Here is a 23,326-nt window from a genome sequence, read left to right on the forward strand (position 1 = left end):
TGTTTGGGTTATGCGTAATTGTGTTTGCGTCATGCGTAATTTTAGATAAAAATATAATTTATTGTGGCATACATGTAAACATTTATTAGGGCTCTTTTGATGCCAACAGTTCTAAAGTTATCTGCAGCAGAAATTGTCTTTGTTGTTTGCTTTATATCGTGTTATTGTGATAATAATAAAGTAGTAGAAAAACTGGACTGGTCATATCTTTGTCTTGATCAGTCTGTGCTTCTTTTTTTTTTTTTGGGAGAAGCCGACAGCAGGTCCCAAACACCTCCCTCTCTGTGTGTAGCGTGTGAGTAATAGGCTCCACCACACCACTGGCTCCTATAAACATGTTGTTGACACCACAGTCGCGCACAATCAGATACCTGGTCGACCCACATCGTCCCCTCTGGCGTGCTCCGGGAGAACAACAGCATGTTTGCATACAGGCGACGGACACTGCTGCTGTTGCGAGCTGCATTCACTGAGCATCTGTGCCTTTAGAGACTTTGTAATTGCGCCTGTTCCACAGCCGCGGTCCAACTTGCCACAACTCCGACGTACGCGCTCGGCGAGCACCACCTTAACCCAGAGAGGCACTGGCTCGCCCTTCACAGCTAGACCCATGGAATAATAACTATGGAATACCACTGGATACTGCTGGCTGTCTTTTTACACTCAACTTTCCGTCCAGGTAAGACTCAGCGTTTGCACTTGATGCGCCACTTTGCGCACATTACTTGTTGCTGCTCACTTTAAAAACAAGGAAAGGCTTCATTTTATTTCACCACGACAGGTTTTCAACTCCCTTCGGCACAATCAGACAAAGATAATCCACATGATACACTGACGGGAACTGCTCCACTTGCTCCGCATCGCCTTCATGCATTTCTTCACACTTTTCTTTGTTCTGGGAAGTGGTGCGTGGCTGCTGATAAAAGAAGTCACTGAAACCTAATGAGGAAAGGGGATACTTTGGCTGATGATGTGGAAACCAAGTGCGCCACTTTAATAATGCATGTTATACTAAGAGAACAGTGCGCCATTAACAGAAAAAAGTAATCAAACAGAGGGAATTAAAGTGGGATGCTGAATAATACACCTAAAGACTTTCATATTGGGCTTGGAGGTGACAGGTTCCTGCGGGGTTTCCTCTTCTTTTGAACCAGTCGTAACCGTCATTATGGAAATCTAACTGCAGCTCCTCATTCCTAGGAAGCATGCATGCAAACGAGCAGCTGGCACACACAGAACTGTTTAGTGATTCTATGCAATTTATGTTAGGATTAATATTGTCACATCTGCGACTCTAACGCGCAACGCTTTAATATAATCACAGTCTGGGTGGGTTTGATCTGCTTTTTGTTCTGGGGATGAATTTTGAAAACACATCTCAAATACAAATGGTTTGGCTTCATCTTCCGAGTCTGGCTGCAAAGGTCAAGGTCCTTGAACACCTTGTTGTTTCTTTATTGTCTTTTTACGCGCGTCCTTCATCGTAATTATAGAGTTTATTATTTATTTTTGATAGTTTAGCCTGTTTCTGTTTTCATCTTGTCAGGAGACAAGCCAATCTCTGGAGAGACAAGCGGCGAACCGCAAAATGTTGCCGTTTCACTTTGCGCCCTTTGGCTCGTGCGCGGAGCCTTGCGCCACTCAGGTCGGCTCTATTTTCTGCCCGTATGCCGACAGCCTGATAACATGATGTGGTCGTGGGATGCCTTGATATCGTGCAGGGAATTTGAATGGCTGCCACAGATCCAGGCTTAGCCTATACTTGCCATGTGATGCAATAAGACGCACTATGAAGTTTGCCATAAGCCTTTACGCACGCTGCAGACGTAATTATTTACCATGTTTTCTTGTGCTCTGGTGATGAGTAAATAAATATACTAAAACATCCCCATCACAATGATCAATACATCACATAGAGACCGTTTTTCTCCATGACCATGTTGATAAACATTAACATTAAATTCTACAGATGTTAGTCACATATTTACGCATATAAGGGTCTGCAAACACAGAATCCATTTACATCAACAGCCTCCAAACAGACCCTTCTCTGTGTCATGATACACTGTTGTTTGCTGTTCAATGATTCTATAGAAAGGCATGACATTTCTTATCCTAAATGGCGAAGATTCATATATTTTGGTGTTGAAGATAAGGCTGTCATGCCTCCACATCCTTCTCCCTTCTATTTTAATTCCTGAGTGAAGTCAAGGCTCTGTGGTTTCGAACAATTGGCTCCACAGATGAAATGTATTTGTCGTATCAAAGGTGGGATAGACGGAGCATCTATGTCAGCAGCACACTGTTTCAACCTGCCACAGTCCTGTCATGTTTATAACAACTGGCTTCAATAGAGAACGTGGGAGTTGAGTGCAACCCCACCATGGTGATGTTTTCAAAAATTATTACTCACGTACGTTTCCACACCTGTTTTCAGTTGGGGCAGCAGATTAGATCTATGGGCTTTTTTCTGGACCTTCTGCATCCATAGTCCATATCTTGTCCGGCATATGCTGCACACGTTTGTTCCATGTTATACCATGACTGGTGTAAGGCACAAGATGACATGTTTACAAGAACGCAATATCGTTATGGTTCAGACATCTGCTCAGGTGTCAGGAGGTTGAGGGTTCAACCATCTTTAAAATCCTTTAAATTAAACAGAATGAAAATGAACTCTGACCCTGTAACTCCTGCTGATGTTTCACTCATGGACTTTGCTGTGTTTAAAGTGGTTGCAAGCCATGAATCTTCAAATCCAGTGTTTTGAGGTTTGGTGGCAGAGCGATCCTGCTGTTTCCATGTGGATCGGGGATTATACCTGTAAACTGTAATGCACTGTGAATGGGTGAGCCCGCAGGTGTTGACACATCCTGACTTTGCAGTTGTGGGTGAATCTTAGAAAAAACATTTTCTTAAATCCAGCATTGCTCAGTTTTAAGTGTTTTTAAATTCTTTAAATAAAAGTATAATTAAACGACCTTTGAAAGACCTCAATCCGCCGAGACTTTTATTCTCACTTCGGTGTTTGAAAGGACTCAGCCCCTGATTAATGTTTCATGATAATATAAGTATAAATGTATGATCTTTTCCACCAGATTGTGGTAAAATGGGACTTTTTAACATGTAAGTGACAATACTTGGCTTATCATAACTATCACATGTTTGCTGTGCAGTTGAACTTTCTCTATATCCCATTATAGGCAACACCAAGCCAATCATTACCCCCAATGACAAAGATCACCTTGTCATCGATCTCAACCAACCCTTCGAGCTGATTTGCCAGGGTGAGAAGGAGATCCAATGGCAGCGGGAGGACCGGCCGAATGTGAGGCTGCGGGCCGAGAAGAGGATCAATGGCAAGTCCACGCTGCAAATCACCAGGGCTCAGCCCAATCTCATGGGCCGCTACATCTGCCTGGAGAAGAGCTCTGGGGAGCAATCGTCCATCTACATCTATGTTCGAGGTAGCTGCATGTTACTGAATATTACACTGTATTTTGTGTGTGTGGTACTGTACAGGGAGACACAAGTAAGAGGATTGAAATCAAGAGCAGGTAGAAACAGACTGCCGCGTAGAGCAGAGGAAATCTTTTTGGCATTTTTCTCTGCGATGATAGGGAGCAGTGTGTGTGGGTGTGTTTGCAGAAGAAGGTGTTTGTAACTTTGCCCTGGACAGGTACAGTAGATAGTGTTGCTATTTATTGAGTGCAACACAGTTCTACTCTATTTCCTCTGTGTGATTCCACATTTCCTTGGCCCACAGCCATCACTGCAGGCTTTTATCATGATCATTCATTCCACAATTCACACATCTACCTTAGATATAACTGCTTTTCAGATTAGAGGCTCCAGATAATAGCCATAATAAAGAGAAAAATCATAGTCCACTGAGTAACTTGTGCAGGAGGTAAAAGTTTAGTTTGGTTGTATTTGTAGTTAATTCACAATTCAAACAGGGTATTGCTTCTGTAGAGTCATTATCCATTGTATCCAAACAATCTAAAATTATGTTATACCAGGAACGGCGAGTCTCTGATTATAATAATAATACAGTAGACCAAATAAAAAAGCAAAATAAAATAGTAAAACTGTAGACTATCATGTCCTTCAGGATGGTCCCTGCCAGGCTATATGCCTCTCAGGTCACGGTCAGGGTCAATGCAATAAACACGGCTACGTACTCGCAGTGATTAAGGCCGATCTTAAGCGGACTGACAGCTGGAAACATGGAACTAAACTGACTGAGTTGCAAGGAAAAATTTGCTCGGATAAAATTAAAGCTCAACAAGCAGCTTTCTCAAGACCACATTCTGACAGAGACAAGTTTTGTGGTGAGCGAGTTAATAGCTAAATTGCTGAAGCCAAACTCAGAAGCAGAATTTATAAAGGAGCCTTGTTGCTGCTGCAGAGATGCTAGAACTGGAAAAAGTCGAATTGTTCCAAATTGTGAGTCTGTCTTGAAGAAGTGCCACAGCGTGCATTACTGATATGGCACAAGAAACTGAAAAAACGCAAGGCAAATTTCCAGTGTTTATCTCAAGAGCAACGGACATAACAAGAACTCCCCCAACTCACTGTTTTTGTTTGTAGGATGATTGCTGAGTTTGATATGAGAGAGGAATTACTTACTTCTTTAAATGCCGTACATGCTGTGGCAAGTGCATCTGGAAAGGGGTAATACTGCATTTTGCTAATTTGCATGAATAAAAGCCTGCTATGACATCCAAACAGCCAACAAGCCTAAAGCTACAGTAGGAACCTGCCTCTGCGTTCTATAAACTGTTCAAAACTGACTCATACAAAAACTAAGTTTGCTCACTGACCCAAAACTGAAAAAGCAGCTGCAAGTAACACCATCATCATCACTACCATCGGACATCAGATGGTTAATCAGAGAGAAACCATTCTAGCCATTGCATTGCAGAGGTTAGTGTTGTGTTCAATGATTTAGTTTGGCCCTCGGAGGATCAAACTTGAAAAGGCCCCTCATAGGAAAAAGGTTCCCCACCCCTGTTTGTGATTCACTGTCAAAACGTACCAAACATGACCGTTGTCTGGTATCAGTGATGTTATTTTAATGGGTGATCGTGGTCAGTGTTAAACAAGGTGACAAATACTTTGTGTTTCCCGTGACTTTGTCAGTCCTAGTTGAAGGCTACAACTGTGTTCATACACACTGGATAAGGTAAAAAAGTGTATCAAGTGCAATGAGAACACACTGAGTGAGTGAATCGTGACGTACAGTACATAGAGGTTGTAACCTCCAGATAAGTGGAAGGATTTCCAGAAATCGTATCGAAAGTTTTAACTTTAAGAGGCAATAATCAGTAGCAGTTTCCATTTAAAGATAATCACATAATCCAAATCCAAATTATATGAAAGAAAAAGAAGGTCACAGTCTTCTCATAGGTTCACAAAAATCACATGTCTTCATCTGCCCCAGATTTTCATATCCCCTGGAGTGGAAGAGTCACATGCTTCGTATACATCGGGATATATCCTCTAACTTTGATTCCACTACACTTTGTTGCATTTTGCTTTTATACACCAACTTTTCTCAACACACTTAAAACGTTTTGTGACATTTAGACTTTTTTATGGTCAGAAGTTTTCTATGTATCGACAGCAGAATGGATCCAACATTCTTCATTATCCATTGCTCCATCCGCAAGTATGGAGCAGGCGAGGCATCCAGACACACTCCAATGCAATCATTTGGCAGCAAGTTAAAATAACACTTCCCTGAACAAATATGGTTAGAACATGTTCAGTGCAGAATTGTTATATAATAGGTGTCACAAACTTAACCTTTAACAACAGCCATCCTGCTTACACTTCTGGCATCACCTCTGATGTGCGATTGCATTTGTTTTGGCAGATCGTGAAAATCCCTTCAGAAAATCAATGGTGTTCAACATTCTCACTCGTGTGGGAGACATTGCAACCATCCCCTGCCTGGCAACTGATCCAAGTTTGGAAAACCTGCGCCTGGAAACATGCTCCAGCGGAGCACCGGCCTCTGGGCTCCAGTATTCTGCGAGCCTGGAACAAGGCATCATCATCCACAACACACAAAAGGCCTACGAAGGTTGCTATGTGTGCACGGGAAAACTCAGGGAAAGGTACATCAGATCACATGACTACTACCTGACAGTGAGACCAGGTAAAGTGATGAAAATGCATTAATGTATTGTTGCGTTTTTCTCAAACTGACACACTTGCCAAGTCAGTCTTTTTGTTTATTCATTTTCAGTCCCCGTCGCTCCTCCTGTGATTGAGATGCAGGCCCCCAAAAGACTGATTCTCAGACAGGGCGAGAGTCTCTCACTCACCTGCAACACCACCAACGTCAATGGAGAGATCAAGATGCAGTGGGTGACCCCACCTGGCTCGGTGAGACCCTTTTTTTTACTGTGTGCTGTGTTGTTAATGGAAGATTCAACTGGATTTTCGTTGGTGTAGTATTTAGGTGTATGAAAACACTGTGATTTGTGTGTGAAATGTTGTGTTGTCTTGATCAACTCCAGTGTTACTTTATAGAGATATTTGAGTGAAGAATCATTCATTATTAGCTGCTCTGGGAGGTTGCAGGGTTAGCCTGCACATTTTCTTTTTAAATGCAGACAGGAAATTAAATGTGACACCGAACATTAACTCCCTGCCAACTACACTAACAATTATTATTATAACTATTATTATACATACATGCCACTTAAGCTGTCACAAGTGATATAAGTCACCAACATTTCTTTTGAGGACATTTTTTAATCATTCACATTTCACAATATTTACATATTTTTTACTGAGTTTTTTCTCCTGTGTACTTGGTTTCAAGTTCCAATGTACGAGAGCAACAGGGGTCAACATTGAAGCTGTTTTAGCTTCAGTATCTTGATGTTTATGCAAATTGTAGTTTACCGTTTGCATAGGAATGTGTGAGCGTGTGTGTGTGTGTGTGTGTGTGTGTGTGTGTGTGTGTGTGTGTGTGTGTGTGTGTGTGTGTGTGTGTGTGTGTGTGTGTGTGTGTATGTGTGTGTGCTCGTCTACAGGCTGATGTGTGTCTGTGTCAGTATTTGTGTGCTTGGCAAGGATAGACATGCAGACGGGGTTAATCTCTAGAGATCTCTGGGCGTTGACAGGGTGCCGTCTGGTATCCACAGCAACCAGCAAAGGTTGACGGTGCGTCTCGTATCCTGACGGAGCCCTTCATTCATGTGCGTAGCTCCACATTGCACATCGCGGCGGTCAGACAACAAGATGCTGGGAGGTACCGATGTGAAGCTGAGAATGAAAAGGGGATCAGCACGCAGTCAGTGTGGCTCGATGTTTATGGTGAGTAAATGAAGCGCATTGCCTTTAGTTACAGCTGCAGACTGTAACTTAAATTGGTTTTGAAGATGTTAAAAAAATGCATGAAATGTGATCAAATTCAACCGTCCAATGTGGTCTGTCAATCATTCATGGTTGGCAATGAAAGCATATCATCGAATTAAATATCTTGATATTTCCACAGATTAAATTTCCCCAATTTCTACAAAATCTGAATGTCAAGAGATTAGTGTGACATTTTAAGAAATATACATCTTTGCTTTCCTTTTTAGATTTAGATGAGAAGATTGATACCACTCACATATCTGAACAGCAAATGCTAAGTGACTTCGTTATCTTAGCTTAGCATAAAGACTGTGTGTCTGAAGATTCTAGTTCATGGTATTTCTTAGTTGAGGTTCACCGAGATCCCTCCACAGGCAGAATAACAGCCACTCACTCCCTGACTCATGTGATCTTAAGGACTCACATGATGGCCGGGTGGGTCAAAGGCTCACATGTGACCTAAATAACTCTCTCGGTGTTAATGACCCCACAAGAGGTTAAATGTTTGGGACTCTCCACTGGTCCGTTAGAACTGAAGAGGCCTTTGAGATCAGACGTTAAAAGTCTTCAAGAACCTCAAGCAAGTCCCGCTGCTTATAGCACTTAGACATAAAGACTGGAGTCGGAGAGAGCTGCTTTCTGTAAAATATATTCAGTAAACCTTTTCATTTTAGTAATTATTTTGTTGTACAGCAGTATTTACAAAGTGGGAGTTGGGCCGCCCTAAGAAAAACCCATTTGCATTGATATCAAAGGAGATTTCATAGAATAGCCTAAGTGTGTGTGACTTTGTTTGAAGGTTTTCATGAGAAAATAACAACTCTTGTTAAGTGTCAGAATTTTGATATAATAATCTTGTTAAAGAAAAAAAGAGCAGATTATGTTTTTACAATATGCTTCCATTATATTTAGCTATCTCTGCTTATATTAATACCAGATGTTAATACTAGTGACGTACGGGTGGGACCACCTACCCATCCAATGTCCTCTGACCCGCTTTAGTTTTATAATCGAACCAAGTGTTCTCACACTTATCAGTTACCATACATTGCTTTATTTGTGGCCGCCACATTCTAAGGCCAGGTGGGAACAGACAAACTTAGAGATGTCCAATAGTGATCATATCTCTCAAGATGGATTTCTATACCAGGCCTGAACAGGTTCTAAGGGTGAGTGAGGAGGTGCCTTTCTCCAAGTTTTGTCTAAGGGGCGGCCCATAGTGTAAGACTAAGAACACCCTTGTTGTACTTATTATTTGTTATATCTATACAACCTCAACAGTTTGCTGTTTTGTTGGATTTCATGTGCCTGACTATTTTCTGGCCGACCACAAAATTGCTACTGGTTTATGACCCTTAACCATGTAAAACAAAAGAAATATTTGTTTTAAACTTCAGGCTTTCTATGTGATATAACTGGTCCGAACAAGGCTAGCTGTTTCACCCCGTTCACAGTCTTTATGCTAAGCTAACAGACTGCTGGCGGCACAGAATGAGTCTTTAAAGAGCCAGATATATGAGCAGTGTTGATCTTTTTATGTTAGACTTTGCCAGAATCTGATGAGATTTCCTTTTTTCCAAAAAGTTTTGCTTTCAAGGTTCAGTGTGTAGAATTTAGGAACATCTAGTGGTGAAGTTGCATGTTGCAGCTTTATACCCCTCACCTCAATATAAAGTACTTACCCTAGAAAGGGCAAAATAAACAACAATTGGTACAATTTAGAAGAAACACACTAATGAAAACCTCACTAGGATTATTTTAACTTCTCTTATTTTACACACTGGACCTTTAAATCTACATACATGTGTGTGGGGTGAGTTTCTTTTTTCTTTTTCTTTCTCTCATGTGCGGTTACTCTGTGATTTGAAGTCTGTAAACCAATAAATGTGAGTTTAATTTTAATTTGCAACATCTGATTCCTCTCTTCTTCAGACAGAGGATTCATTAACTTAACACCCACGAGCAACAGAACCATCCGTGTCCGCTCAGGTGAGAGTTTGTCCCTAAACGTTGACATGGAGGCGTATCCGAAACCACACACCTTCTCATGGAGCTTCATGGGCTACGAGCTGAAGAACACCACCGACCATGTCATCACCACACTCAGCCATGAATATAGGTGAGACAACACACCCGCACACGCACACACACACACACACACACACACACACACACACACACACACACTTGCTTTCAGTGCCTATACTTGACCCCAGTTTTACCACATATGTGAAAATGTTCAATAACCTCATTCAGTGGAATTTAACACCTTTGGTTTGGAGCGAGGTGACATTGATGTAACAGCTGCTTTTTTCTCAGCTCTTCTCAAACACGGCTGAAATTAGTCTGCACGTGAAAAGAAACCATGAAAAGTCTGTGTTGCAGATATGAGAATTTTATTTATTCATTCAAAAGCGGCATGTTCAGCAAAATGCATTTTAGCTCACGCATCACCAAGAAAAACATGACTTTTAATTAACCTTAAGCAAATTGGGGAAAAACGATAACTGAAACCTTTTTTTTACAATACGAAAAATCAATAAATCAATATAAATAACAGTAAAAAAAATATAATTCTATAACAGTTATTTATTTTATGGTTTTTTTTCCTATGAATGCTTTGTTTGAACAGATGTCCATGTTCTTTCTCTGGCAGCTCTGACATGAAAAGCCTGAAATCGGCTGTTTTCTCTTTATGTGCAATAAAATTAATAGAATGTGTTTGTGCAAATCAATAAACACAGCCATGCTTGAAGATGTAACGTCTTCGCTGTGCGCTCAGGTACGGCAGTGAGCTGAGGCTGGTGCGACTGAAAATGTCAGAAGGGGGAGTTTACACATTCCGAGCCTCCAACAGTGACGCAACAGTAAATCAGACCTTCACCATCTTTGTAATCAGTAAGTTGTGACATAGATTTTGTGAAATGTCGTTTGTTCCCTGAAGCTAAACAGGGAATTGCATTACACCACATTACATTAATCTTCAGTAGCTGACATGTGGGAATAGGCTCTGATTACCCTTTCTTTGTTGGGAATGAGGTGTTGCTCTCTGCATTACCCTGCAGCATCCATACATGGCAAAGGTTCAACACAGTGGGATACATTTAAAAATAAATCTCTCCTGCTTGTCATTTATACTTCTTTGACGTTAACTTTGTTTGTTAGGTAAACCCGAGATTGTATCTCATGATGGCCCAGTGGATGGACAAGTGCGCTGTGTGGCGGAGGGGTTTCCTGCCCCCCAGATCACCTGGTACTACTGTGAGCAGCCGTACATCAGGTGAGGTCATTGAACTTCTGACTTTCCGCACATGAAATTACCTTTTCTGGCAAAGTTACAAACATTTGACCTCTACTGAGACACTTTTGCATTTTAGATATCATACCTCACAGTCTATTGGTGACAGTTATGAAGTTATTTACTTAACCTTCAGAGGAGGGGGTGACAGTGATTCACACTCTGTCTCCGTGGGCTTTTTTACTTTTGTCAAAATGGGTGACGTTCTACCCCATGGTCTTCTTCAAGATTAGTAAGACACAGGGGCCGTTTTAGAGGCCACTCCCTATGAACATCTGATGACAATCATGTTATTCCAACTAGAGCCAATCAAATCAATTAAATAAAAGAAGTACTATTATGTTGCATGGAAACATTTTACAGTAAAATAAGTTCAAAATATTAAGTAGAAGGTCACTCAGTAGAGCACATACCTCCACCAAGGCCCAACAGTCCCCTTATGAGACCACATTCAATTTTGCTGTCAAGATTTTTATTGGGATCTGCACACACTCATAATTATGAGTCCCATAAACCTGCTTTTTTCATCAACTTCCAAAAATGTCATGAGAAAAAACAAACAGCTTTTGCTTTTCTTTATAAACAAGATTATGTAAGAATTTGGAGAAAAGTTCTCATGAGAAAAACAATCAGCTCTTTATTTGACATGATAATCTTGTTAAAGAAAAACAGATCTGATTGTTTTTTTCTCAAGTGAATCCAATACGCTTCCATAATATGTTGTTATTTTGCTAATGTTAATGCCAGATGTTTCATGCGTTCAAAATATCAGCTTCGAAGGTCACTCTGTAGAGCACATACCTCCACCAAGGCCCAACAGTCCCATTATAAAACCAGAGTTAAATTCACTAGATCTAATATTTTTATTGGGATTTAATAATAATAATATATCAATAAACAAAGGTGTCGACCTGCACCAAAACTTAATGGGTTCTGACCCACATCCTTCTACCAAGTTTCTTGATAATCTGTGAAGTAGTTTTTGTGTAATCCTAGCTAACTAACAGACACAAAAACAAAAGCAGAACACAACCTAGCCTCCTTAGCAGCAGTAAAAATAAATTTGAAATAGGTTTCTAATTGATGTAGAGAAAGTTTAATCTCAGGTTTAAATGAATATCATTGTCAATTTAATCATAAAATCCAATAAATAGAGGTAAACTAGGGAAAAACACTTGAAGTCATAATCTATATTCAGTTCATGAGGTGACTCCTGTAAAGTATAAACATCCATGTTGCCTCCTCTTCAGGGGAATGACACCCCACCAATTTATGTCAGAGAGAAAAAAAGATGATCCAATTTAATGTTAAAATCTGATGTGCTATTCATATCTTCTTATGTTCAGCAATACAAAGTATTCATTATTCAACTGCCAACATTTAAGTTATCACAAATGAAAATGATAATTATTATTATATTCATGGATATTATATTAATGGCTCTTTAGAAATGTAATTACTTCTAAATAGATCTGTTAAAGAAACTACCACAAGAAATATTTTACTCTGGGCGGATTCATATAATCTTTTTTTGTCAGTCTCCTTTATAGTCAGTTTTGAATTAAACATCTTATAGAAATTAATGATTTTTATAGACTATGACTTGAACAGTCTTCCTTAACATTTTTTTATTTAAAATGTTTTTTGTATCTTTGAAGTGATTTGACTGGATCTATTTCCTGTTTTGATTTGTTGAAAGCCTCTTGAATGGTTTTCTTACACGCATGACCTGATCTCCAACAGATATATTAATAGGGAGTGGCCTATTTAACAGTACCTGTCTGTTAATCTCGTTTAACCTGAAGATGGCCTGAGGGCTGAAACAACATCAATATAAAAGTAAAATGCACATGGGGCCAGAGCGAGACACTTTTTTACTGCTCTACATTCAGACCCAGGTCTTGGCACCTCACTACCACTCTTAGTTGTACTTTCCATCATATAATTATTTGCTTATCCTTCTAGGGCAGGTTCAGTCAAATGTGATCAAACAAAACCCTAACAAGTTTTGAATGTTACAGTTTTAATTTAAAAACTTGATTGTTCTGAATTTAATAAGGTGTTGGTTTTTAGAAGTGACCATTTAGGCTGTGGAAACTATAGTAATATAAGGAGCTTTTTTCCAATTCTGCAAACTTCTAGATGCTATTTGCTCATAGCCACACCCCTTTAGTTGATGCCCCGCCCCCAGAGTTCACATTTTACAATCAGACCTTCATAAAACTCACATGAGTGCATCTCAAAGGTCCTATAGGTCACAGCCGAGACACACTGGACAGAGGAATGATGATTACGGTGGAACGTGGGATTATTGGATTTGACGCGGCTGACTTGTGATTGGTTGACAAGTCATGTGACAGGGGGTTGGAAGGAATTGATTTGTGATTGGTAGGGGCTTGACATATCTGCCCAGATACACCTGGTGTGTGGGAGGCAGAGCATCTGGTTACTGTAGCAACACCAATCCCAAGCAGCACAGGCAATGAATCATAAGTGATAATCCAAACTTTATCCAGTCGTTTTTTTAATCATAATCAAATCCACTTAATAGCATTACATAAAGGCATGCTATCGCAAGTAGATAAACAGGGAGCAATGTGACCTGTGTTAGCTGATAACAGCTACTCTTCATGGTGTGGTGCCATGAAAACATTATTATATACAATATAATTTTACATATTTCAAATTTTTCCCCTGAGTACATGAGGCATACCTCACTATTATAATGACTAAAGGTGAAGTAACTCCTGCAAAAAAACAAAACAAAACAAACATGAGGAGGCCCTTCTGCGGTTTTACTTGTTGCATGCAGTGTTGGTATGACTTAGGGGAAGAATGTGTGTCTTTCAGGAACTTTCAAGCGAGACATTCCTGAGTGTCCTGCAAAGAGGCAATTGATTGAAACCTTGGTGGTCCCGTCAGCTCTTTGTCAATAATTGTAATCTTCTGATTTCAGATGCTCCCAACAGGGCAATGCCACCCAGGAGGAGCAAAATGTCCTCACCGTCACACTGTCCAGCCCAATATTTGGGAAGACAGAGGTGGAGAGCCGGGTCAATGTCAGCAGGGGACGATTCAATACTCTGGAATGTGTGGCAACGGTGGACGGGGAGCAGGCCTACACACTCTTCTCTATCAGTGGTGAGTGAGAAATCACACTCACGGAGAGTAGGATGCAGTATTTTATAAAATTCTGTCACCTGCCTGTGACTCCTCGCTCTGTTGACAAAAAAAACGAAGTTATCTCAGCTCTGCCCCTCAGTAAACCCGGTGAGATTTACTCAAAATATTTACTAAAAGCATGACTTTGAGGATAAACCCATGTGTTCAACCAATGTGGTCTTACAACTAGAGGTTGGGCCACCTTAATCTGTTGGTAAACAGAGATACCTCAGACATGATTTGCCGTGATAAGAGGTTGTCACTTACACAAAGGAATTAGTCCATTGTTTACTTTATGACTCCAAATCCGCTCTGTTATAACGGCTTCCCCCATCTGCCGCACAATGTCGCAGAGCTGGCGTGATAGCAGTAACTGTAAAGTTTGTATGCAGGACGCTGGGGGCAAACTGTGGTTGTGGTGTATACGTGGGCGAGCATTATGAGGGAGGAGAGTGTCTGCAGCCAGGCAGGACAGGCCGTTGGGAGCGTGTGCCCAGGATTTTTGTGCTTCACAGAGTAGCAGCAGACCAGGCGGAGGCGCTCAGAGTGTGGAGCGCAGTAGGAGTCCTGGCGTGGCTGGGTGTTCCGAGGCTGTAGGAGGCTTGGAGGTGTCAGGGAGCTGCAGCAGAGAATACACAGGGCTTTAGATACCACTGACAGGTTTACAGGGGATTAGTTCCTGCAGACTCTGCATTCTCAGATTTGAAGTGAAGAGAAAGCTGCTTATCTCTAAAGAGCTTATTACACCCCACTGTACAGAGGAGCAAAACAATAAGGCATCACAAACAGCCACGATGGAACGCACGGTGATTATATATAATGACTCACAGCACAGCTGTTAAAGCAACAGCAATACAGTTAAATACGCTATAATCAAAGGGATTTAACGTAGATAAACTGAAGAAATGCAGAAAACAAAGATAATGCAGAGAACCCCACATTATGTATACATATATCATTGGATTAGTTTGGTGTGATGTTAGCAAAGTGCGCTTCACTGTGACTTAGCCCGCTCTGGCTTACTTTAAAGCCCCTTGCAATGTAATTTACATCGTAAACAGGGCAAACCAATGACATAGTTGCTGGTTGATTGTCTCCGCTCTTGAATGTAACATGATCATTTCTATCTCCTTTCAGAGAGAACTGTTCCCCATGATCTCTTCACCCCGCTGCTAATTGGCTCCGTATCAGCGGCAGGCATCCTCTGTCTGGTCCTCATCATGCTGTTCTACAAGTACATGCAGGTAGACAAGTACATGCAAGGTTGAGCCCGTTGGCAGGTCATGAGTTCACTTGTAACATTTATTTATGTTCCATTATCTTCTATTGGCTAGAAACCCAAATACCAGATTCAGTGGAAAGTTATCGAGGGCATCCATGGAAACAACTATGTGTACATTGACCCCACCCAACTACCATACGATCATCAGTGGGAGTTCCCTCGGAACAACTTGCGTTTTGGTGAGTATCTTCTTCATCTTTCCTTATCAAAATCATCTGCAGCACAATCGAGGCCTCTTTGACTCCATTAATCCACCGTGTCTGACACAATAGACATCCTGGTTGTCATGTCGAAGGTGTAAATCACAGCTGCAGCAGAGTGATGTGAAGATAAGTGAGGGTTTGTCTCAGTAACAGCCTCGGTAATAAAGCCTAACAGTGCAGTTGGTATGACGTTATCACTGCCAGTGTCTGGTGACTCCTTGCTGATTGACAGGCCCTGTTTTCTGACTATATGGGCACAGCATTGAGGCTTTAGTCATGTCGGTGGTCAATTACCAACAAACCAGCTCCATGGCTCATTAATGATGTAACCCCACTCCCTCACCGCAAACATAATACTGTTGACACACTCTGGGTGTTGTTTTTAACAAACCTCCTCAAACAGGATCCTGCGTGTCCTGGTGCCTATGTACACAGCCTGGGGGCTAAAACTGGTGTTGTCCTAGGAACGCTGGCAGGGGGCCAGTTTGTGGGAGTGAAGCAGGATGGGGAATAGCAGTTTTGTGTTTGTCTTCATGTCTTCAGGGAAAACGCTGGGATCTGGTGCATTCGGGAAAGTGGTGGAAGCCACCGCATATGGACTCTCCAAAGCAGATTCGGTCATGACAGTCGCAGTGAAAATGCTCAAATGTAAGTGCCGTCAACACGCATGACAACACGTGACAAACACAGCGGAGCTATGTCGACCATGTGACAGATTAACTCTGTAGCTGTGATCTTTCACGAAGCCGTAAAAGATCATTTTCCTGCAGGTGTTCAGAAACCGGCGGCATCAGCAATTTGTGGATATTTTTATTCAGCGGCTTTTCACACGGCACCTTTTATTTCAATTTGCTTCCAGCGACTAGTTATTTTTTATCCTGCATGTAACAGCTCATGACATGAAAGTTCAAATTTTCCTGAGCGATGATTGTGTTTCCTTCTTTTCTCCACAGCAAGCGCTCATGCCACAGAGAAGGAGGCACTGATGTCGGAGCTGAAAGTCCTCAGTTACTTGGGAAACCACATGAATATTGTCAACCTGCTGGGAGCCTGCACTGTCGGAGGTGCGACAGCCATGTTGTACCGCGTTAATTGTTCAAACTTCAGAGACCGGCTGCAGACTTTGACTTTTCGGGGGGAAAGATCGGCCTCATGATGCAACTTTCTTTGTCCACAGGCCCTACACTTGTGATAACAGAGTACTGCTGCTTTGGAGACCTTCTCAACTTTCTACGACGAAAGAGAGAATCCTTCATCTGCTACAAGATGGAGGAAGACTGCCACTATCGCAACATCGCGCCGCAGAGAGACACTGCAGGGTCAGGTTCTTTTTTGTGTGTTAAGAGTGGTTTATTGAATGTATGAACGAGAAAAGAGACAATAGTGTTTACTATCCAGAACGTGCGTAGGAGGAGTAGGGTATTTGGACAGCAGCGTGCCTATGTGTGGCTGTGCTCAGCTGAGACCAGACTGCTCCTTTCCTCTTCACAGAGACAGCTTGAACAGCTACATGACCATGAAGCCTTCTGTTGCTGGCAGCCATCCTTTCAGCTCGTCCCCTGAGAAGAGACGCTCGCTACGCAAAGGCAAGCAAGCCGGCCATTCACCAAATTCTTCAGTCTTAGTTGCAATATACAGAAGTGAGGCTCATACAATTTCAGAAATAGTCATCTTGATCATGCTTGTCCTCTCAGGTGACTCCTACGTTGAAGCAGACGCAGAGAATGAGATGTTTGACGAGGATGGTATGTCTCTGGACACCGAAGACCTTCTCAGCTTCTCTTATCAAGTGGCCAAAGGCATGGAGTTCTTAGCCTCCAAAAATGTGAGCATCACCTTGATTGTGCAGATTTTAGAAGAATACATATCATACTTGATTTCTACATAAAACTCTAATGTGAATTTCCACAAATCATATTTGTCTTTTCTGTCAATACAGAAATGTATTGAGTTTCCACAGCTAGTAAACGCATGTCTAAAACGCATGTTAGAGCATGCTGCTGAAACATTTATTAGAGACTCAGATACTGTGGCTAGTGAGCTCATATATCTGTGTCAGTGGTTGTCTGTTACGGATTCAAGTGTGGAAATTCAGTATCAAATCTCATTAGAAAAGTTCCTTATTCACGACTAATGTTAAATTATTGATTGGTCATTTATATAACATGCGTCATCAGTTATTAAAGGCCAAGGTGCCTTTGTTTTGCAGTGTATCCACAGAGACCTGGCAGCCAGAAATATCCTCCTGACTCAAGGAAGGGTGGCAAAGATCTGTGATTTTGGCCTGGCCCGGGACATCACCACAGACGCCAACTATGTGGTCAAAGGAAATGTAAGTTAATAGAAACTGTGTGACACTGGGAAATGTACGATTAGATGCAGGATACATGCAGCGCTGGCCACCATAAAATTCTCTCTTCAAACATGCCATTCTTGTATTAAAGTCAACCCCCGATCTGTGGCTTCCTGCCTTGTCACGCTAACACCTGGTCTTTATCTGGTCTGGATGTTTTACAACACATATTCAAGATCAAGACCAGTAATCCTTGACTTACTAGTAAATATTGAGCTTATGTTACTTCTGCTAGCACTTGAGTTCAAAAGCCAAGTTATAATCTTTTAAGTACATATCACTATAATTAAAACCTGACAGGCTCTTGGTGAGTACATACCTCTGGCTAAAGAAATTAAAACTAAATCCTGGATCTGCCCCCTGATCTGGATCTGCCTTGAAACATTTGATGGATTCTCCCTTGGATCATGCTTTACCGATTTTTTTGTTTTGTTCCTGCAAACAAACTAACAAACAAACGCTGATTATATCATGAACTCCGTGGCTCAGGAAACACATGACCACACAAACTCTTATGTAGAGATATGTTGTTGGTGCAGATGGTTCACTGTTAACTGACAAAGCTAATGTTAACATATCATTGCTAAGAGTACGACCCTGATCAGACTGTTTGGCACATGAGAAAAAAGGAATCACACTGCTCTGCCTTTTGCATTAAAGCTCACACTTTAAAAAAGAACAGTGTGGTGCACCTTTTTTTAACTGTTGCTAGGCAACTACCAAATCACCTATCCTTATCATATCGGTGATTTTGTTTTGCAGTAATCTCACACATTTGTACTTGCTTTTTAAATACAGGCAGAGGGCATTTGCTCTGCCTGTGATTGAGTGTGAGAGGCTGTTCCCAAATAAAATGCTGGACTCAGGGAAATAAAGATGTTTGTGCACATGAGACCCTCAGAAAGAGGGAGACTCACAGGGGAGGACCACCAGCTGGTCCAGGAGCTCTGCCTGGATAATGATCGCTTCAAGGCTTAGGCGAGTTGGAGAAAATTTGCCAATCTGCTGTGAATCGCTCCAATTTGTTCCGAATTTCTTGTAGCTTGTCAAGAGGGCCGTTAAATGTTGAGGTTTAGGGTGAGCTAACATTAGCCCTTAACTATTAGTGCAGTTTAAATTAATGAATGCAATATAGGTGAAATCTCAAGTCCAGCACTAATTAGCCTCAAAACCTGCAGTTTTCTGTTCATTAAACGTGGTTAAAGTCATCAGCTCTGGGCATCCAGCTACACTGCACAGACACAACTAGTGTCTCCTCCAGATTGTTGTTTTATGCATTTTTCTGCCCTAAGTTCTGTTCAACATGAGGACTCCGAGTGCCTCAAATACAAAGGGCAGATGGCGCATTAGCAGTGGACACTTACTACCCATTGAAAACAAACAAAACAATCAGACAGGATGCAAACACTGCGTCCTGTTTGGTCTATGGAATACAGTAGAAACAAGTCACATGACATTTGACTTATGGGTTGTATGTTAACGAGAACTATTCCATTTAAACATTGCATCAGAAAAAATAACAATACATTCGATATATATCGGCTATAGATAAATAAATAACCAATAATCCTAGAATGACGCTCAGTAGAGATAATACCTCTGCCAAGGCCCAACAGTCCCCTTATGAAACCAAATTTGCATTCACTAAATTATTCAATTTTTATTTGGATACGCACCAAACTGCACACTCCCTATTGCACAAATATCAGAACCATAACCGTGCTTACTTTTTCATCAAGATCCATTAATTATTCCCTGAGAAATCCATCAAAATGTTAAAAAAAAAATCCTATCTCACAATGTGAAAGAAAGTGAAAAGAAAATCCTGGATTTGCCCCCTGATCTGGATCCGTACCAAAGATTAATGGGTTGTTCCTTGGGGCGCCTCACCCCTGCATAAAAATTTATGGAAATCTGTTGTTTTGGCATAATCCTAAAAAATGAACGCATGCAGACAAAAACACAACCTGTTTGCTGGAGGTTACAAAGATATGCCTACGAATAAGGATTGGCACTAAAGTTTATTATACTGTTTACACAATTTTTGTTGTTTATTATATTTTGTGATGGTTCGGTGACTTCCAGTTTGTTTACATTGCTAGATACATTCGCGTAGATGGTCACACATTGCTTGCTACACATTTCCTCACAAATGATCTGCACATTACTAAGCTAAGACATTTCTCCACTGAGTAAATCACTCGTTTGAAACTTAAATAAAGACTTGTAAACAAACTTTTTAAAGGGCTTTTAAAAAGCTGGTGCAATCGATGCCAGAGCTATGAGTGTTTTCATGCATGCAGCTACCACATTGTGAAACCAAAGATCACCTAGTGGGCATTTAATGCTTGTTTCATTTAATGTTCATCAGTGAGCTAGAACCAAATTGAGGCAGTAGTTCCATTTTAATGTATTTTATTTAATTGTACTTTTTTGTTTGCATTTTGGCTGTGGCCTCACTTGAATCTGCTTGATTGCTGAATATTGTATTTTTTAAATCATAAGCCTCAGGATATAGTGGAGGATACAGTTATTGTGTCTTGTGGCAGCCAGGTGTTTTTACTGAAATACTACTTGAAAACCTGTGCACGTGTGAGTGAGTGTGTCATAGCTGATGAAGTGACTGTGATGTAAACCTGCGAAATGTGTCGTAGCTCGGTGTGTGTCTAGATTCTCAGGGGAAGGCCGTGTTCATACCTTACATATGGTACAGTCTGTACATTTAGCAGTCATTCATCCTGTTTGACTCCAGTCACAGAAAAATATTTATCCATTTCATTAATCGCTTTTTCGTTCTTTCAGGCACGTCTGCCGGTGAAATGGATGTCTCCAGAAAGCATCTTTGAGTGCGTGTACACGTTTGAAAGTGACGTGTGGTCCTACGGCATCTTGCTTTGGGAAATCTTCTCACTAGGTATCTATATCATTGTTTGTCAGTGGCTGTCTGTGTGTTTTCTAAAGTGCTTAATGTAACTGAATCTCTGTTGAACGTAGGAAACAGTCCTTATCCTGGTATGCCTGTGGATGCCAAGTTCTACAAACTGATAAAAGAAGGATACAGAATGGATGCTCCAGAGTTTGCACCCAGTGAAATGTGAGTTGTTGTTGAAAATTAATATGAGTGTATGTAAAAGGCTTTGACGCAAACTGCAAGTAAAGTGATCATGGAAAACATGGTGTTTGGATAGATGGAGACGCAATAATTGAAAGTCTGGGATTTGAAAAGCAGCCTTTTCTCATCCTGTTGCATTTGGCTTGTCACCAGCATACCTAAAACTGGGAACATTCTGAAACTCTTCAATGGAACTGAGCACAGAAAACAACAAGCACAGGGCTGTAAAAACCGGTAGAAAAATAAAAGTGTTTGTGTGTCTGCATGCTGCTGTGCAGGTATGAGATTATGCAGTCCTGCTGGGATGCTGACCCCCTCAACAGATCCCCCTTCAGGAAGGTCGTGGAAAGGATTGAACAGCAGCTGTCAGATGCCACTAAGCATGTAGGTGGATATTGTTTACTTTCACTATAAAAGGTTCAAAAAAAGCATTTCTTTAACATCAATGACCCGAGAAGACTTCGCAGGCCAATCAGCAAGAGTATGAGGTTGAGGGTCCTAAAATGATAAAAACCAGATGTGAAACGGTTCATGTGATACCTTCTTTACTTTGTCAGCTGCCACAAATAAGAAAGTACATATTAGGCAACATTAGAAATGTCTCGTTTGCTAAATGCAAAACCTTGGCAAAAGGATTCCCAGCTTCTTTCACTTTCAAAAAAATCGAAAACCATTATGTGATAATTGAAGAGATGGTGTTTTTTCCCATTTCTCAAAACAGTCTTTTCAGTTTTTTCCAAATTAAAATTTGTAAAAGTAGATAGAAAACATACTAGATCACTGGATAGGTGTAGACATCTGCATCACCTCCCATGGGAAAACAGTCACCACCTGACTGTGAACACATAATTCAGCTAAAGGTCTGGAGCCTCTCACAGCTTGAGCAGATGTGAAGTCTTGGCTTGTCTGATGCACTAAGCTACAGGGTGTTCATTTTTTTCATGACTGTCCAACCACACAACAACTCTGTCAGTTCTTTGGGATTTAAAAGACAAATATGTTAATTTACCCACTAGACTGAACAAACATCACATATTAACTATGTTTACATTGTTTTTTAGTTGCTAATACAGTATTCCATTCACTTTCCTGTGCAGAGCATTGTCTGATTATCACATCAACATTATGTCCTACTACTTGTTTACACTCAAACCCAGGACATGTGTCATCAAGCAGTTGCTAACTATGTAGTAACTGTAACTACTCAGCATGCGGCCAACTTAAACTAAACTAGGGAACACAGTGAACATTACACTTGTTAAACTCTGTGACCACTTTAGCTTGCTTATGGAAGCGTTTAACTCAAAGCACTGCTGTGCCTAAATGCAGCCTCACACAGCTGCTAGCATGGCTGTAGACTTTTCATCCAACTCTGTAATTTAAGGGTCATGACGGGAAAAAAAAGAAAAGATAAATATCTATTTAATGATAAAAACAAAATCTCGTGAAAAAAGAAATTTCTGTGGTGTTTGAAATATCAGAACTGAAATAGTAAAACGTATCAACACTGACGGACACTGTTCTCTCTGTCTGCTCTCTTTCTGCCTTCTTATCTCAAGATTTATCTGAACTTCAGCTTCAGGCTTCCTGTGACGCCCAGAGACAGGGAGGAGCCCAGTTCACAGAGCGCAGCGTTTCACGGTCTCAACGCAGCAGGCACTCATAGCGCTGTGACTCAGCCCTTACTGGTCCAGCACGAGGTCTTCCTGGAGGGGACAACCCTCACAGCCCAACGGGTGTGAGCACCCACCCGACTGACTTCCTCATAAAGTGCCTGAAACGTTCCGCCACACACCACCCAACCACTACACCATTCCACTGCCCCGATCCCAGCCGCACATGTCACGTGTGCAGACTGATGGCAATCACTGTGTATGACAAAGAAAGAACAACCAAGGACAAATGGCTTTTATCATTGTTATCACTATCATTGCCTAGTACAGTTGGACTAATTCTCCCCTACTGACAAAGAATTGTCGAGGTACCCGGGACGGACACAAGTCGTTACCATAAAACTGTCATCAAGTCCAATTTTACACTGTTATCCATTTTTGTTATTTTCAGTTTTACATTTTTCCTACACATTTCGTAAAGGTTGTTTTAATGCACTCCATATAACACTTTCTTTCTATCTATTTGAGTTAATTTTTTTCTTTTTATGTTTTGCTATTCTTTGTTGTTTTTCTGTCTTGGAAATGTACGTAGCGTTTTCATTTTGGGTTGGCTGCTGCAATTGTTGGAGGAAAAAAAAAGAAGCACTCAAGGCACTTGAGCTTCACATCATTCCATACACTATGTAAAACTTCGTTTGTTTCTCTTTTTGTTTCTTTTTACTCCTTTGTCAGTATTACTTCCAGCTGTTCAGATCTGTGTTTATAAGAAGGAGTTACTTTTCTGGGGCCAATTTAAATTGCGATATAGAGACACTGGTATATAAGCTATTAGACAGCATGGTCGGCCATGCTTAGAGTCCATAAGTGCTTCAAGTCTTTTAGGAGATTCATGTGTGCTCTTTTTATGTCGGATGTTACTATAGATT

General features: G+C 41.0%; 1 protein-coding gene across 2 annotated transcripts; it reads left to right on the forward strand.

The window, feature by feature from the left end:
- On the forward strand, nt 1-23,027 carry kita (KIT proto-oncogene, receptor tyrosine kinase a). 2 transcript variants are annotated; one of them, XM_034583280.1, is made up of 21 exons: nt 1-679; nt 3,204-3,467; nt 5,882-6,166; nt 6,257-6,396; nt 7,143-7,335; nt 9,310-9,496; nt 10,160-10,275; nt 10,543-10,657; nt 13,632-13,816; nt 14,975-15,081; nt 15,172-15,298; nt 15,866-15,970; nt 16,276-16,386; nt 16,500-16,641; nt 16,814-16,908; nt 17,017-17,147; nt 17,532-17,654; nt 20,478-20,589; nt 20,670-20,769; nt 21,066-21,171; nt 22,347-23,027. In XM_034583280.1, exons 1-21 carry the CDS (start codon nt 625-627, stop codon nt 22,527-22,529), a joined length of 2,982 nt encoding a protein of 993 aa, XP_034439171.1. In that variant the 5' UTR covers nt 1-624; the 3' UTR covers nt 22,530-23,027. The 2 variants fall into 2 exon arrangements, with proteins under 2 accessions (XP_034439171.1, XP_034439172.1); XM_034583281.1 differs by having other exon boundaries at nt 7,164-7,335.
- The last annotated feature ends 299 nt before the right edge of the window (nt 23,028-23,326 follow it).

The sequence above is a fragment of the Hippoglossus hippoglossus genome, chromosome 4 (assembly GCF_009819705.1).
Source record: "Hippoglossus hippoglossus isolate fHipHip1 chromosome 4, fHipHip1.pri, whole genome shotgun sequence".
Lineage (NCBI taxonomy): Eukaryota > Metazoa > Chordata > Actinopteri > Pleuronectiformes > Pleuronectidae > Hippoglossus > Hippoglossus hippoglossus.